The sequence below is a fragment of the Aphelocoma coerulescens genome, chromosome 1 (assembly GCF_041296385.1).
Source record: "Aphelocoma coerulescens isolate FSJ_1873_10779 chromosome 1, UR_Acoe_1.0, whole genome shotgun sequence".
Classification (NCBI taxonomy): Eukaryota; Metazoa; Chordata; class Aves; order Passeriformes; family Corvidae; genus Aphelocoma; species Aphelocoma coerulescens.
The window spans coordinates 9,161,575-9,179,147 of record NC_091013.1 but is presented as its reverse complement, the minus strand read 5'-3'; the positions used below and the strand labels follow the sequence as shown (position 1 = coordinate 9,179,147).

The following is a 17,573-nucleotide window of genomic DNA, read 5'->3' as shown; positions in this document are numbered from 1 at the left end:
ATGTTCTGTACTTAACACCAAAATCCCCTCTGTTGACTTCCATACTTTGACTTATGGGCATCACATGGAAATAAAGAATAAACATCACATTGAAATAAAGGCAAAGTCTGGGTTACAGTTACAGCACATCCTTGTCTTTCATACACAGCAGACACAGCAGGAGTGCCCACATTCTCTTTTCCTTTTGTTGGTTTGGGGCCTGGGTGGGTTTTTTGAGCTTGGTATCAGTGATTCAGTTAAAGAAATAAATATTGCTTAAACCTAAATATTATTGTAAGATGCAAGATTGTTACTAATGTTGGTGACTGAATGTATCAACCTCATCTTCAGGTAAACAGGAAGGATTTCACATAAATATTGTAAAAGCTGAAAGTAAGATCCTGTGTGCATCATAAAAGGTAGAAGAGAAAGATAAATAAATTTTTGCTGAGACTTACATAAAGAGAAGAGAGGTACTGGTGATATGCATTCTTTTTTGCAAATACACCCAGGCAGGTACAATCCCAATGCCTTTATCAAATCAACACAGGCCCTGCCTAATCATTCAGGCTTTGTGACAGAAAAGTGAATCAGGGAATCCAAATTCCCCCTGGTAACTGGAAGATATCAATTTTTAATGAGAATGTGAAAAATTCATTATCTTTCCCATAAAAAAATATTTTGAATAATTTTTTAATCTTAGTATTAGTATTACAAAATATCTAGGGAAGAATGAAAGCAGCAGAGTACGAAGGATATGATGTTCATTTTAATTAAATTATTCCCTCCTTTCAGAGAACAGCTTTAAAGACCCCATCTGGCAAGAACTGGAGCTACAGCATTATTGATCCTGGGTATATCTTATAGGCAAGGAGAAGTATATGATTTTGAGGTGAACATATAGATTAATGACATACTATAGTATTTTTCAAAACAATTAGCCACACAAATAATCCCACCTCCATTGACACCACAGCAGTTAGAACACATGACTAAAATACACATTTACATTTCCTGTAATTACAGTGCAAGTGAGGCAGATGTTTAAATTTAAATTCTTTGCTATCTGGGGATTGTCTTACCTACCTGAAATTCAACAGATTCAAATATGCTACTGAGCCAAGAACTGAACAAACCAAATGCATCTTTCCCTCTAATGAATAATCTGACTTGTGAATCCAACTGCTAGCAGCTAATATTTCAATTAAGCACATACCCTACCACAAAGCCAAACATATGATTTAACTGTGATAAAATTTATTATGGGATGTCTAAGGGAGAGAACGCAGACCCGCTTAAATGTTAAACCTCCTTATTCAGCAGGATCTTTTCTGCTACTTGTAAAAAATGTTGGATCTAGCTATCATGTACATTGCTAAACTGTACAGACAACACAGACTTCACCAAGAGAAAATCCACATCTGCATGCCCAGCACACTCTGACAGCTTTCCTAACCAAGTCAAATAACTAGTCCTGACAACTTTGTGACTAAAATAAAAAAGATAAAATTAACCCCCCCACACTGCTTTCCTTTAAATTCCTTGCTGACTGCAATTCAGATTGAGATTTCATGCAATTTAAGAACTTCAGAACTTCAAAACTTCAGAATTTCAGAAACTCAACATTTTCAGACAGCAACAGAAATATGTATCTGTTGAAGGGTTGTAGAACTCTTGAGTAGAGAAGGTAGACAAAAGAATTCATAGAGCTGTGGAAAATGTGTAGAAGCAGGTTAATGGTTTGGCAGGACAATTATGGGATGATTTGATTGTATAAATTTGACTTGTGTAATTGGGTTTTAGAGAAATAAGAGATAAAAAAAGAGACACTCTTGTGTAACACACCTGGGTCTGTGCTACATTGCACTGAATTCCAAAAGAGACTCCAGGCACATCCTGTTGTTCACAGCAGTTACAGAGAGTACCAAGGGTTTGCAAAAAAGTCTTATCCTTATCTTCTAAATACCTCTGCCCAGTGACCCCTCACACTGCACTGGAGCCTGGATTTCTAAGAACATTTGATGCTATTTGGAATGAGGAAGAAAAAGGTCAGAGCAGGGACCATCATAGATATGTAAAAAGCTTAACACTTGGGAAATAAGACCTTTAAAATCAAGCTGAAGTACACAATGTTGTGCGAGCCAAATCCTGATTAAAAGAAAAACCTTAATGGTTCAGTGACTTTAAAGTGTGTGCCACTATATTGAGAATTCTGTTACCACTGTGGGTAAAAATTGTTGCTTAACTAGTGAATGCATACTATATAAAAATATATATATGGATATATAATTTTACTTTCTCTTAGCTTCTGTCTTATACTTGAGACCCATTTTTCATTGACTAAAAGAAAAAAAAATCAATGAAAACATTTGACAAAAAAAGTTCTAGAAAAACTCAGTATATGAACAAAAGAACATTCATTCACCAGTGTAATTATGAAGCACTCTTAAGGCATAAAACTTCAAGGTTGAAAGATCAGTTTCAATAATGCCTTCTAGGATTCATGTTTTAAAATAAAATCTGTGTGCTGAACAGTTACATAATAAGGTAAGTTTAAATTATCTTTCTCTTCTGGAAAGTATTATAGTAATTAAAACAAACAGAACAAAAAAAAAAAAAGACAGCTCAAACCAACCAGCTCTTCTTTCCCTCAAACCCTCAGACCTAATTTTGAAAAGTTTAAAATTTTATCATGATCTTCCATCTCCGAATGTTCTTAACAAAAGGTTCAATTTCTTTCCCACCCACACCCCACCTCCTCATTTAAAATGTTAAGGGAATATTTTCAAGAATTCCAAAATTGTTTTCAGCCTCTATAGAAAAAAAAGAAATCTGTGTAATTCTTACAAATTTCTATACATTTGTTCTATTAATACCAATTCCAGTAGGATTGGGGGTGGGTTTTTGGTTATTTCTGTCATTTTTAGTCTTCTATCCTCTCTCTGCAAGGTTAGATGTGCATCTCCAACATACCTTCAATGTTTCTCAGAACTCAACAGCTGGATAGACAAGGAAAGTCAACTTAGAGACACAAACAAAGAAAAGCTACAGCAAAATCAACAATTTTAGTTCTCATTCAGCAAATTATCTAGTTTATGGCAGGAGGGAAACCTTCACTGTATGTTTGGGGTCCAGCATGGATGTGGAAGGGTCTTCCACAAATGAATTAATGGGAGATGGAGATGTCATTGTTCCAAGAGCAGAGGAGGACAGGGAAAATGGAAATAAAACAGACATCTAGAAAATCAAGCCTCTTAATTTGTGCTCAAGAAACAATTGCTCCATACTGCTGGTAATTTCTCCACTGTGCATGTGCTGCTGGAAACAAAAGATTGCAGATAATTTTTTATAGCCAATTTAGAGCTAGACATAGATTTACTGAGTAATTTACAGGATGAAACAAATCTGTGTCTCTGGAGTTTTCACTGGGTTTATTACCTAAACAGGTGAAGGCTGGAAGCAAGAATCAGGAAGAAGGGAAGAATTAAACACTTCTGTCTTATTCAAGGGCACATCCTGACTCCATCCTGTTCATCCACAGCTGTTATCAAATAGATAGGCATGCAATATGCTATTCTAAGTCAAAATTAATCATCTTTTCATCTTCTAGTTCTGTTGAAGGCGATAACTTCTTATCAAATTACAAAACAGAGCAGATACTTTTAAATAGAGAAATAGGCCAAGATAATGTGAAATAACAGCCTCCCCTGAGGCTGATTTGAATAGTTTAAATGCTCTGAAGTACTGTACTCTGGATGCTCAGTAACAAATCATGATATTCTGAAGGAAGCCTACTGTAGAGCCTAGCTAAAATCTGTGAGGCAATTATAGCCTGAAAATCTGTTTTTCATGATAAATCCACATGGGAAGTCTTATGTGGATCTGCGTGAGACTATGCAAAATCTGTATTTCTGATGTCTTCCCATCTTTTGTTTGCATCCTGAATATCTTTTTTCTTCTCTCTTCTATTGCAACATGAGGAGAACATGCTGAAATAAACAACTGTTTACACAGTCAAGGGAATGTACTACTCCTGCAACTCACAGGATTGTTTTAAGAGAACAGTAACTGAGAATTTTTGTGTATTGTTACAGTGCTGCCTTTCACTTCCTTTACTTCAAGTTATTTCCCTAGAATGGATTCCTGACAAACGCATATAAAGATATCTACATATAACCTGTAAAGGAAGTAAAATCCAAAGGTAAAAAGAATGCATATAACAGGCTAAATAAACATATATAAAATATGTATGGCCTGATGAGACTGCAAAGAACCATAAAGAAAAATCTTTAAGCTTCATCTTTCTTTATATTAGAAGGCACAAGTGCCTTAAATAATGACACAAATTTCCCTACTGATTATCTCTATATGAGGAAAGCCTCAGGTGTGCTGTGGCTTTAGAGAGCTTTCCAAGGTTTTCCATGCTGACAGCAGAGACAACCAGCACTCAGGAATGCCACCAGCTTGAACTCATTGATTTTGTCAGCACATCTCTCTGGAGATAAATATGGCTTAGACCACATCATTTGTGCTGTCACGTCCCAGGACTGAGTACTGACACCCTCTCCAAAAAAACCTGTTTCTCTGTCAGCTGTAACATGAGGACACTGCTGTTTCAGAATGGTTTCACAGGAGAGAGGCAAGCCAGGGTGATTCAGCAATCAGGAAAATTCCATGTGCATCGATTAGGCAGGGATCCCAAGCTTTCCTTTCTGCTGGAATTTTCACAAAGCAAATCCACATTTGTACAAGCTTCCAGGTACTATGACAGTACATCAGAGAAAACTGAACAAGGGAAAATGGCAGCTGGAGGTTTAAATAAGGAACAGTCATACAGACAGGTACCCAAATAGGGCCAGGAAAGAAAGTCATTGTGTCTTGCACAGACTAGGTTCAAGGAGGCTATTTTGTGGGGAGCATAAACTGCAATTTCTTCAAAAGCACATGTAATCTTTTGAGCAGCAGTTCACCTGCCTGTGATGCAGAGTCTAACTCAGTACAGCAGGTACCAAAACTTTGGATTGATTCTACTGAGAAATGTGGTAAGGTATGAGAAAATACCTAAGAAAGTTAAAACACAGAATGATAGTTACAGTTCAAGAACTCAGCAAGAAAGTACTGAAGTGAAAAGCTATAAAAAAATACATGGAAAGAAAACAAAGAATCAGAAGGTGGCAACCCAGCAATATCATGGATGAACCCATGCCAAGAGAAAGGCTGACCCGTCCTCAAATGACTAATGATGACCCACCTGGGCAGCAAAGATACATCCCATGCCTCACTGGGAATACTGACCATGGTAATACCTAGCAGTGTGTTATTCCTGGTTATCTACTACATGTATCAAACCATAAAACAAATCTGTGTTCTGAATTGCACAAATCCTGCTTGCAAAGTCTCTGTATACAGCAAAAGATGCCCACGCCAAAAGCGATCCCATGAGGAAGGAATCTCACACACTAAGGTGAAGGACAGGTAGGTTTCTCACTCAGAGGACAAATCCAGTGAAGATGGTAATAAAATATTCTCATGAAGCTCCTGGCTGAATGTCCACCAACTCCATGGGACCTCCAACAGCCAGGGAGAATCACCAGTCTACAACAGGATTTGGCCTGACAGTAAATCTTTCTCTGACAGACTGGTGCTGATGACACATGGACCATAAATTTTTCTACTAGGTATCCAACAGCCAGTAGATGCATCTGATCTCCAATCAGCCAGCCTCTGTTCTATATTCCCAGCAACGTAGCTACTAAAGTTAAGCCTGACTTTGTGCACTGAATTGACCCTGGAGTTAATCCTGGATCCTCTCACAAAGCCAGCCCTAACAGCACCTCAGGAGCAGGGACAGAAGTAGTAGTCAGGTATAAAAACATTGAGATGTTAAAGGCAACCTGATCTAGCAGATTGTGCCTCTTCCCAAAACCAAGAAATAGTAGAGTAGAAGGAAAAGATGAGCTGAGAGCTCAATGTACCCTCAGCTTGAGGAACTACCAGCTGGAGCCACTGATGGTTGACTTCAGCAGAACCTCTGATGGAAGTTATAAATTGTAAAATTATTTCTGCTTGTTGTGAGTGAACAAATCCTGGTCATAAAATGCATTTAAAACATGAAAGAGGAAAGAAAACTTAGTATTTTCCAACATGTTTTCAAAATAGTCTGCTAGAATGGAGAAGTATTTCTCACAGCTCTTTTTTTTTTTTTTCCTTTTTTTCTGGCTCTTCAAGTCATTTTGAGATAATGGAAGCATTATAAAAGAAACAGAGACAGAGGAACTAAGGACAACCAGGGCAAACAAGTATGTTAGTTTTGTTTGAAAATAATAAGAAAGAAGCAGACTGTGCATGCAAAATTATTGAAAGAAAAAAGCAGACGCAAATAAATATAGAACTCAAGAAGCAAATCTTGGAACCTAATATTTTAGGGAAATAGCCTGAGGACCTGAAAAAAAATTATGCCATTTCTTAGGTGAAATTAGTTTAAAAGCCAAATTATCTGTAATCACAGTGGACTGTACATGACGTAAAAAGTATGCTAAAATTCCTTCTCAAAGAATGTTGAATAAAATATGAAACTGTAATAGTGACATGCTTCCAAAGGGCATACACAGAATTTTAGTATCTCAAATTTGATTGCCATCAACTGGTTTTAAACTGCAAGCAGCTTTTTGGAAATGTCTCATTAACATTAAATACATTTATCAAATATATTTAATCTTTCCTTCCTAAGTGCTCAGCAAAGTTAATAAATACATATATTTTACACAAAATCAAAGTTAGAAGGAAAAATTAAAGAGTTAATCATGGAGTTCTCCATGGGAAAAGAGATAAACATGATACAAGTGACATGGCAGCTTAAAATACAGAAGTTTTAAAATATAAAACTTGTGCTGAAATATAGAGAGAAGTATCTAAAAAGCAGGTTCAGCCAACTGCCCTGTTTACTGTTCCTGTTTGATGCTGCACCAAGTGGTTACAACAGAGAGGCTTATTGATCACCCAGAACAGCAGCTAAGCCATAAAATGCAGTCACTGCAGGTTGAGTGCAAAATGAGATCACACCTTCACTGTGAGGACTGTTACTGAATTAACATAGCTTGTGTTACTGGGAAGCCAGGGCAGGGGAAAAGGATACTCTGCTCTGAGCAACAATTTCACAGCATGGATAGTATTTTGGATTTCTTGTGAAAGGATGATGAAAAAATGACTCCTAGACTCTCAGACTATCTCACTATTTCTGAATTTCTACCTTTAGTTTTTAGAGTGAGTGAGGAAAAAACAAGTAATTAATTAACAACAAGCACAGTTTTTACATAAGCATGAATGCTGCTCATAAAATGACCTAGCAATCATATTGCAGCAAGTCTATCAAGAATAATATTTAGTTACAACACATTTTCAAAGTATCGTTTCTTTTGTATAGGGAGTAATGGTAAGCAGTAACACCTGCATCTAATCTGATCTTCACTTCTGATCACATCAGTAAGATATTTCAGACATAAAAGATAAGGAAAAAGCACAACTTTTAAAGATACTTCTGTGAAGTGATTGCACTTTCAGTTTTACTGTGTACATAAATTAGATTGGTTTTGGGCAGTTCACCACTGCTTCTGTGGAAAAAAACAATTTAGAAGGTCATGGCAAAAGTTACAGCCTTTATATATCTGTGTAAAATGTTGTGCTGGTTTCAGCTGGGGTACAATTAACTTTCTTCCCAGTGGCTGGTATGGGGCAGTGTTTTGGATTTGTGCTGAAGACAGTGATGATAATATAGGGATGTTTTTGTTATTGCTGAGCAGGGCTTACACAGAGCCAAGGCCTTTCCTGCTTGTCCTACTGCCACACTGGTGTGGCACGTACACATGGTGTGCATGGGAGGCTGGGAGGAGACACAGCCAGGACAGGTGACCCAAACTGGCCAAAGGGATATTCCAGACCACGTGACATCCTGGATCAGTGTATAAAGTTGGGGGAGGAAAGAGGGGACGTTTGGAGTGATGGTGTTTGTCTGCCCAAGTCACTGATACACGTGATGGAGCCCTGCTCTCCTGGAGGTGGCCAAACACCTGCCCAGCCATGGGAAGCAGTGAATGAATTGCTTGTTTTGCTTTGCTTGTCTGCAGGGCTTTTGCTTTCCCTATTAAACTGTCTTTATCTCAACCCTTGAGTTTTCCACCCTTTATCCTTCCAATTCTCTCCCTGATGCTGCTGCTGGGGGAGTGAGTGAGTGGCTGCCTGGAGTGAAACCATGAGAAATGGATATATAGAAAATGACATGACATCCAGATCAATTCTTACACCTCCTTTTCTTTTAAATCCTTCTTTCTGTATCACCTAGAAATGTTTTGAGGCATAGTGAGCTCCCAGAAGAGAAAGCAAAAATAGTTCCTTGCTGGGAACAGTAAGGTCTGCAATATCCTTTACAAAATAAAGATCTGTCAAGTACACCTACAGGAAAACCATAGTACATGGCAAATTTTTTTGAATGAAATTGTAAACAAGTGATCCTCATGTCATATTTCTAAACCAGGTCTTTAATGTGAGATAGACACTATTTCTTCACAGAAAATGGTATGGCTTATTCTGATAGCTATCTTCACATGAAAGAGATGCTCACACATATTTGTGGGGGTATAAGCAAAGAAAATTAATGTCTTTGGTAAATAATTGAAAATATGAATAATATAACTGTGTGTTCTGAAATTGTAAAGCACTTCTGAGAAGTAATCAATGGAAATAATTAGAAGAAAAAAATTTAAAATAGATAAAGAAATCTACTTATCTTCTATACTTCAGCAATGAATAATTTGAAATTACTGAAATATGCTATTTCTGTGATAATCCAAGCCTTATCATAACACCAGATAAATCAAATAAATCAATTATTATCATATACAAATAATAAATAAATTTTGGTAAAATTACAGCACTAAAGGCAATTTATTCCTTTCATATCCCATCTTAGATCAGATAGGACCAGCAATGCTACCTAAAATTTAATTCAGGAAATTAAACCAAGTAGTTTAATTCTTTCCAGATAGTTCAGGCCTGTAGTCTCTGGGAAAATTTTCATAAGAAAATACAGAAAATAGTACTTTCCAACTAAAAAACTATCTTATAAAAACTGAGACAAACAACAAATAAATGAAACCAAAAAATAAACAATAACCCCCCCTCAAAAAAAAACAAAAACAAGTTTAAATGACTGATAAGGCTGAAGAGAAACATAACTGTATCTAGAATGAAATAATTGAGAAGTCAATTTTCTTTTTTGTTTTCTGTTAATTCAGTAAAAAGTAAAAGTAGTTACAAATGTCTAACTCATTGTCTTTTGGAATTTCTTTCCTCTTCTTTTTCTTCTTAACCAATCCTTCAAACTACAAAAAAAATATTTAAAAAATAATTTTCTTAGCAATTACATATTTTTTCACTCTAGTACTTCATGTTTTAGAAAACTGTGACTTGTTGCAGGTTAAGTTGATAAAATAATTAACATTAATAGTTTAAATATATTTTAAGGGTTAAGAAGTTACATACCTTGTGGATGTTTAAACAGAAGTTGAAAAACAGATTCCTTAGTGGTGGACTGGGACAGGACAGGTGCACTCAGATGCTGACTCAACAGCTCCTCATCTGAAAAAAAAAATTAAAAATTCTTTTTGGAAGCTCATTTAGAATTCAAAATTGATGGAACCATTTCCCTAATAAAACAGCTTCACAGACAGAGATTTCAAAAAATACATTCTTGAATGGGAGCACATGGACCCCTTTTCCCCTGCTCTGATTAAAGGTCTTCTCAGTGTTCTCCTCATTGTGAAAAAGTATAGATACAAATGGGTATCTTTTAAATAGAATTGAAATGAAATAACACAGTATGAAGAAAAACCAAAGTTTAAAATGTTTTCAGTAAAATAACATCTAGAGATTAAAAAAATAAACTGTTTCCTAAATTAAAAATCAGGTAGCAGTGAAAGCCAATGGTGACATGAAATGTAAGATACACAGGTTCAGGACCAGCAGCACTGACTCAGCTGCAGACAAGAATTGCTTTCTTGTTGGCAAGCTACTGGATCAACCAACAGATCACTTCATAAAGACAGAGGATTTAGACATGATTTAGATTGTTTCACTGATTACTGTCAATGCTGTGGATAAATGAAAAATGAGACAGGAAAAACTGGTTTGAAGTCCAATTTTATAAACAGGTCTTGGAACTGTTCAAGCAGCCAAAGGAAATTCCTTGTAAGAAATATGTCGAGCAGCTAACTCCAAGAACCTGAGACTATATATAGATAGACTATATCTGTATAATATGCCATATTAAAGTGTGGTAACACTGAATGATGAACTGCTGACAGGAAGATGGGATACACAGGACTCATCTAACATCCAGGGAAGACTGTCATTTGGGGTTATGGAACTAAGTTAAGATAGCTTTAAGAAACAGAATAATGATCAAAGATGTTCAGGAAGGCAAAGAACAGCTCTCTTGGTACTATCAAACTTCTTGCTTCTGTTTGAGAAACAGCCTCAAAATTATTTAATCTCAAGAACAAAGTTTTGGGTATCAAAAGCCAGCTTAGAGGTTCAAAATAAGACCTGCAAACTATGAGGAAATACAAAAAGAATTGAAGGGCCCTTTCTAAATATTAAAAGATGGGTGCATAAGCCAACACACTCATTTTAATATATCAATAAAAAAACTGTATCATCTCCTTTCTTGACCCGATAGACTGCAGTGGCAAAAACATGGCTATAGTGAAATCTTCCTCTATAGTGCTATTTATTCTGAAGGAATTATTTTCTATATTTTTTCCCAGGATGCTAATAAGCTTAATACTGTAAATTTCCCCTACTAGAAGAGTTTTCTCAACTTTAAAATATATGGTATTTATTTTTAGCTTATATGCTTCTACCTATTCAGCTAAAAAGTAATTTTCACACAATTAGCTAACTAATCTCCAGAGATATTTCTTTATCTGAAAAATAGCTTCACTGTATGAAATTAAAGGCCCTAGGTTATGCTTCATGATGCTTCAAAATTGCATTTATCAATTCAGAGGTGGACTTATTTTAACTGGTAGCTAAAATAATGATTTGAATTGCTTCAGAATCAGCACAAAGTGATGTTAGCACTTTTATGCTAAATTGGTTAGATGACTGAAAATAGTATTTCTTCACATCTTTACTATTTCATTTTAACACTGGCACATATATACTTAGTCCAATATATTTTCCCTGAAAGAAAAATGACCAAGTAGCAGATTTGCCTTTGAGTACTTAGTTCAATTGCATGAAGTCACAGAAAGTAGTTTGAAAATATTTTTCAAAGTACATTTAAAAATTGCCAATTCTAATTTGGAAATCTTTGAATGGAAAAAGACACAGCCAAGCTACTGTGCATGCAGCCTTATCTTGGACATAAGGTAAGTTTTAATAAGCACTCATATACTGCCACAGATATCAATTTTGCTACTGCAGGTAACACTGGATTCCAGAGGAACCAATTCACCTCCCTTATCCAATTCCTAATTACTGCTGTAGCTTTAATCTTTTCTTTGAGCACAGCCCTTCAAACTTTGAAACGAATATCCTCTATAAAAGCTGTTGCAACTTTTTCTTGAACTATGTATTTGGCCCACTGAAATTCTGAAATTAAATTACCCACACTGACTGAAATAAAGCACTAATACTTAGGGAAAATTCTTATAAAGGTTAACTCTGTGGGCTCTGGTTTACACTGGAGATTTTAGCAGTTTCAATTATTTGTATCATTTTTGTTGCTTCCAAAAACTCCTACTAGAAATACTATATAGTGGTATTTACAGAAGAGCAGTATCATTCAACCTGAAACAGCTGAACTAGTACAAATGGTTGCTAAACCATCTGTGGCAAGAGTTTGCATACTCTGTAGTTCTGGTCATTGGCTCATATTGGGGAAAATCACCTGCTGTCAAATAAACATTACTCACATGACTTAATTCTTAATGTAGCTATGAATGCCTATGTGAATAAGAGCTGCACATTTAACTACCCAAGTGTCTAAATCCTAGGAAGAAAACTTACTGGTATTAAATTCAATAATAAAATACCTAGTTTTAAGAGGTCCAGGGTAGTAGTAGTAGTTTTACTTGCTCTATAATTACCCCAAATAGAGGGCTGTTTGTGCCACAGCAGCAGTCAAAATTCAGAGAAAGAAACATTTCTGAGGAGTAATGCTCTTGGGTTTGACAAAGCTTCAGAAATGCAAATGAAAGCTTCAGAAATGGTCCTGATATGACATTTCCCAATTAATGTCTATTTTAATTCCTGGACTCTGCAGTTCTAAACATAATTTCACATCTATCTAGGGCAGAAACTGCCTATGGAATGTTACTTGAAAGCAAGATACAGATAACTTGTGTAATTTTCTTTAAAGCATCAAGTAAATCTATAAATGTTGATGTTTATTGTTTGTACACTTTAATCAAGATGCCCTATTTTCTCTTAAGAAGGGGCACATGGTCTAAAACACAATTTCTAAAAATCAAGATCAGTCAGGCATGTCACTCTGACTTCTGAGTTGCTGCCTTCTGTTGATTTCCCCACTCCACCCTCTCGGCCTCCAGAAACATCAGCAATAAGCCTGACAAATTATTTCTCAGGATATGTAAGGGCCAGGAATGCTAAACTGCACTTGTGCATACATGATTTTGCTTATAAGACTAGATTTCTCTTCCCCTGGAAAGATGGAAATAAGAATTCCAGCAAGTATTCCTACACAAAGCAAATCACAGAACAACCAACATCTAAATACAGCTTGAATGCATAAATCAACTGTCTTGTTGTGGTTAAAATAAAGCAAATTTTATGTACAGGTCACCAAGAGCAACTGAATTAGAGAATTAACATTATAATTAATCTGATTAACAAATTCAAGATAGATTTTAAAGGACAGGTATGATTTTCCTTTCATAAAGACTTCAGTATAATTCTTTTTTTTCAAAGAAAACCTTTTGTAATTCCACAGATCACAGAAGCTTTAGATCATCATCATGTCAGGCCTACTGATGGGTAAAGAAAAATGAAGACTGAGAACTTCTGAAGCATAAAAACAAACATCAGTCATTCACTGTCTAAGCTGGATGCTTCTGTCACTGTTCCTGGGACAAGTAAATGCTCTATTGTTAGAACAATAACTGTTTTCACTAAAACAATTAAACAACACGTTTCTCCTGTTTCTCAGAATTTCACAATCTACTAGGCTTTAGTTACAATATTTAAGCTCTATAAATAATTTCCCATGAAGTTGCATCACAGATAAGTTTGATTATTCTTCTCCACTATTTGGTGAACAGCACACTAGATTACCATTCTTACAAATAATACCTATTAGTATTGGACTACTAAACTGTTCTGTCTGGCACGAGATTTACTCTCAATAAGACAAGCAGTTTGCATCTCTTAATTGCTCTTGTTGTTGTACAAATCAGAATCCCAGCTTGCACTTTCCAGTAGAATAAAGCATGCTGCATTCATGGGATGCAATAGGAACCTTTATACCACAGACGTAATACACACCTACACTGCAAAATTTATACAACCAGTTATTTCCTGGTCAAATAGGGACGGCTGCACAGCTAGCAATTCACAGCACTTCTAATTCACACTGTCTGGCCCAAGGTAAGCACACAGGGTAGATGGAGTGAGGGGAAAATACAAAGGGTTAACATTTTAGCATGAAAATTGCATTACTAATAATATGAAAGTTCATTCTGTCTTCAGCTGTTCCAAGAATGATGAGTTGATGAACAAAGCAATTCAAAACTGAGGTACACCAACAATTTATCAAGGTAACTCTGGACTGAAGCTCACCATCCATCATGTCAGTCCCTTTCCCTAATTTACATTGCAATCTCTGTCATCATCCATGTCGTTAATACAGGTCTTGAATAATATGGGCCCCAGCGCTGACCCCTGGGGTGCAACAATCATTACCAGCCAGCAGCTGAATGTCAAGATGTTGATCACTATCATTTGAGACCAATAGTTCAGCCAAGTTTCCAATCCACTCAGCAGTCATTCACCAAGCCTAGACTTCCTTAGCTTCCAAACAAGAATGTTACAGGATACACTGACAAAAGTCCTAATAAATCATAGTATATTACATTCACTGCTCCTCCTTTATTTGCATAATCGCTCATTTCCTTATAGAAGGCAATCACATTTTTCAATCATGATTTGCACTTAAGAAATCCATTTGACTAGTCCTGATTACCTTTTTGACCTTCATGGGCTTGGACATGGACTGTAAGAGAATGTGCTAATTATGGGCTACACACACTGCAAAAGGTGTCCAATGCAAAAAGTGTCCAATGACCCCACCAGGGCTTCAGGTGAGGCTGATCATCCTACTGATCCTTTAGTCTTCCTTCTACCACTTTTCAAAGGAGAAAACAACAAAGCCTTTTCCCAGTCAACAGAAACATCTCCTGATCAGCATGAATTTTCATAGAAAATAACAGCCTCACAACCATTTTGGCCAACTGTTTTATTACATTATGATTTTATCTGGATTTGTGGATCTGAATACATCCAGCTGCTCTAAGAAGTCCACAGCCTGTCTCTCCCCTACAGGCTGCCCATTTCCCTCTCAAACCAGGAAGTTCACCTACCACAGCACACATCTAACTGGCTCTTGCCATTCCTACTGCAGTGCCAGGGAGAAACCTCAGGAATTCCTGACAGCCTCAGACCAGAGTTGCAGCTGCCACCTGGATTACGGAAGTAATGACTGCACAATCAGAATAATTGCCCAAGAGCAGCTCCTGTGGTGTGCAGTCAACATTTATGCTTCCTTTTCTACTACGAGCAGCACTTTGGAGCCTTGTGTACATGCACTGAATGCCACCTCCTGCATCAACAGCCCTGTGCAGGGCCTATCTGCAGTGTTCCTTGTCACTTAAGGAAACCCAGATGCCAGATAAGTAGGAAGCTGGACAAGACTGTTCCTCTTAATGCCAGGATCCCCTCTCTGCCAGGTACCCTGCTCAGCAGGTGAACTCTGACTGTTCCCAAGATCCTGGCCATGATTCACTTAGCTTGTAAGTAGAGAATCCTCTGCATGCTGTTACTTCCTTTGCCAGAAGAGAACATCAAGAGAAATTCAGAACTGGTCTAATAATTTACAAATTGAACTCTATTTTGTGACAGTCATGAATGAAAATATTTCAGCAGTTAACATGGGAAACTGCACTGCAGTCTGCCAAAAAAAAAAAATTGGCCAGCAGAAGTTCAGACTGTTTAGTCATGAGACCAAGATGCTTTTGGCCAGGCACCTTTTAGGTAAACATATTTCCAAGATCCCCCATAAAAGAACTGCATATGTGGACAAAGCTGTATTTCTTTATTTCTAATTCATATTCAGAAGGTAGGATTAAAAAGCTTGAGTTTAATGCAACAAATAAACACCAATCTACAGTTTTTAAAAGTCACATTTCTTCACTTATTCTATGTGCCACAAACCCCAAATCACAGCATGAGTGTGTAAACACGGCTTAGAACATACCTTTGAAGAGGTTTGATTCACTATTCTCCTATGGTTTTGGTTTTTGCTATTTCTCTTATGTTTATTTATTTATGAAGATAAAACTGGGAGGTTTATCTTCAGGTTTTGTTATTTGAAGATACCAGGACATGCTTTGGCACCAGTTTTCTGGTGCTACCTACAATGTTATGTTTGGGTAGGTGGAGATTCAGAGAACCTTTTAAAGCCTTCTGATGCACTAAAAGTTAAATTTCCTCTTTGACTGAGTAAATTTTAGTTATCATCAAAGAGAATGTGGGATTTAGAACCTGAGTTCTTACAGCATTTGTGAAATCCCAGTATGGACAGTTACTTATCAATCTCTGATAATTCTGGATCTCATCCTTTAAAGCATGTTTGAAAATATTGATGAAACATACTTGTTCGGAAGGTCATCAGAAAAAAAAAACAAACAAAAACCAAACTTAACTAAAAATGTTTTGCCCTTGCTCTCTTATTAACTCCTTTAGTTATCCAGAATCTGCCCAATAATATAAAATTTTTGAAGGCAACTGAGGAAAAAAAGCAAAACAAAGCATTAGCTGTTTGATTTAGACATACAGCTAGCAGAACACATCCAAGGAGTCTCCTGTTGCCGAAATGCTACAGTGCAGTCCACAGGCAGCCAGCAGCTGCACATCCACACGAGGCTGCACGACCCAAGAAATCTACTGTGAGCAGTTGTTACAGATTTGTGTTCTTTCTATCTCCCACAGCACAATCTACAGAGTTTTCAGGGTGGATGTGGATAATACACAACAACTCTTGCCAAAAAATGGAATGAGGCAAATTTAATCACATCCCTTTCACACTTTTAATGCAACCCATACAGCTTGAGTTCCTTCCCCCACCCAAAAAAAAAAAAAAGAAAACAAAGTCCAATCCCCTGTACCTGTCAGCATGACGTCTATCACCACATTTTCAGCAGTTGGATTTTGGAAGGATATGACAGCAGAAGAGTACTCGCCAATGCAGGCACTTATGGTGGTTGTTTCCATCTGCTGAGGAGGATGACCAGATCCCGTAAGGTGAAATAACCACTCTCCAAACTGTGAATGAAATGTACCACTTTTTATTATTTGACAAGTCAGAGCTGTAGGTTTTAAAGTATTTTGCCTACCTCTTTCTTCTACTGTTCTGTGTCTCTGCTATAAGTGAACTTCAATGTCTGCTTTCTTTTCAATTCCTTCAAGCTGTCGTTATTTCCAGATAGCTAAGTATTGCTATCTGGAAATAAACAGCTCCATTCTGGGAGATGTTCACATCTCCTTTTTGTATTTAATTTCTGTCTTACTTCAAGCACATAGTATTTAACTTCCATCCAGCTACTCAGAGCTTCCAGGGTAGCAAATAGAAAGATGTAGGTGGTTGCAAAAGCAACATTCAAAGCACATATATTAGAACCCAAAAGCAGGTGAAGTGACAAGTTCTCTCCAGAACACAAAGGAAGAAAGAAAATAATTCTTTGGAGGAACAGCAGTAGAATCACACAAAAAGCTAGAAGTGTTACTCCAAAGATAATAAAAAACATTCACATTTAGACACAGAAAAATCAAGGATATTGGAAAAAACTTGTAGAGACAAGATTTCTGTGGACCATCAGGTTTCAGAGAAGATAAGGACATTGTGTCCTTTTGGATTGACCTTGGATACATACTGTTCATATAAGAATTGCTGTCTCCTTCTTCTTATCCTTAATAAATATTTAAGAGAAATTCTGAAAATAAATGCTGTGACAACACCACCTGCAAATAACCAGTCTGTTCAACATACTTTTTCAGGAAAAAAATTGCCACATGACTTCCTTCAGTATTTGTTTTCTTCATATTAAACAATATTTGCTTTTTTAGTATTACTTAAAACACTGCTGAAAACTGCTGGTAGCACTAAACTGGAATAATTCACAGGTCAGCAGTCTTTTAGGATATCTGATACTCAAAAAAATAAAAAAATACAGAGAGGAAATTGCACAGAAAGCAAATGCTTCATTTAACCACACCTCACATAATGAAATATTATCATTTGCATT

At 36.6% G+C, this 17,573-nt stretch overlaps 1 protein-coding gene across 1 annotated transcript in view; it reads right to left on the bottom strand.

Moving 5' to 3' along the window:
* CFAP47 (cilia and flagella associated protein 47) overlaps positions 1-17,573 on the bottom strand; it is a 277,703-nt gene that overhangs the window by 53,259 nt on the left and 206,871 nt on the right. Inside the window, exons 56-57 of the mRNA XM_069031242.1 lie at positions 16,437-16,593; positions 9,517-9,612 (exon numbers count right to left, since the gene is read on the bottom strand). Coding sequence (XP_068887343.1) covers positions 9,517-9,612; positions 16,437-16,593 — 253 coding nt within the window. The remainder of the gene's footprint in view (positions 1-9,516; positions 9,613-16,436; positions 16,594-17,573) is intronic.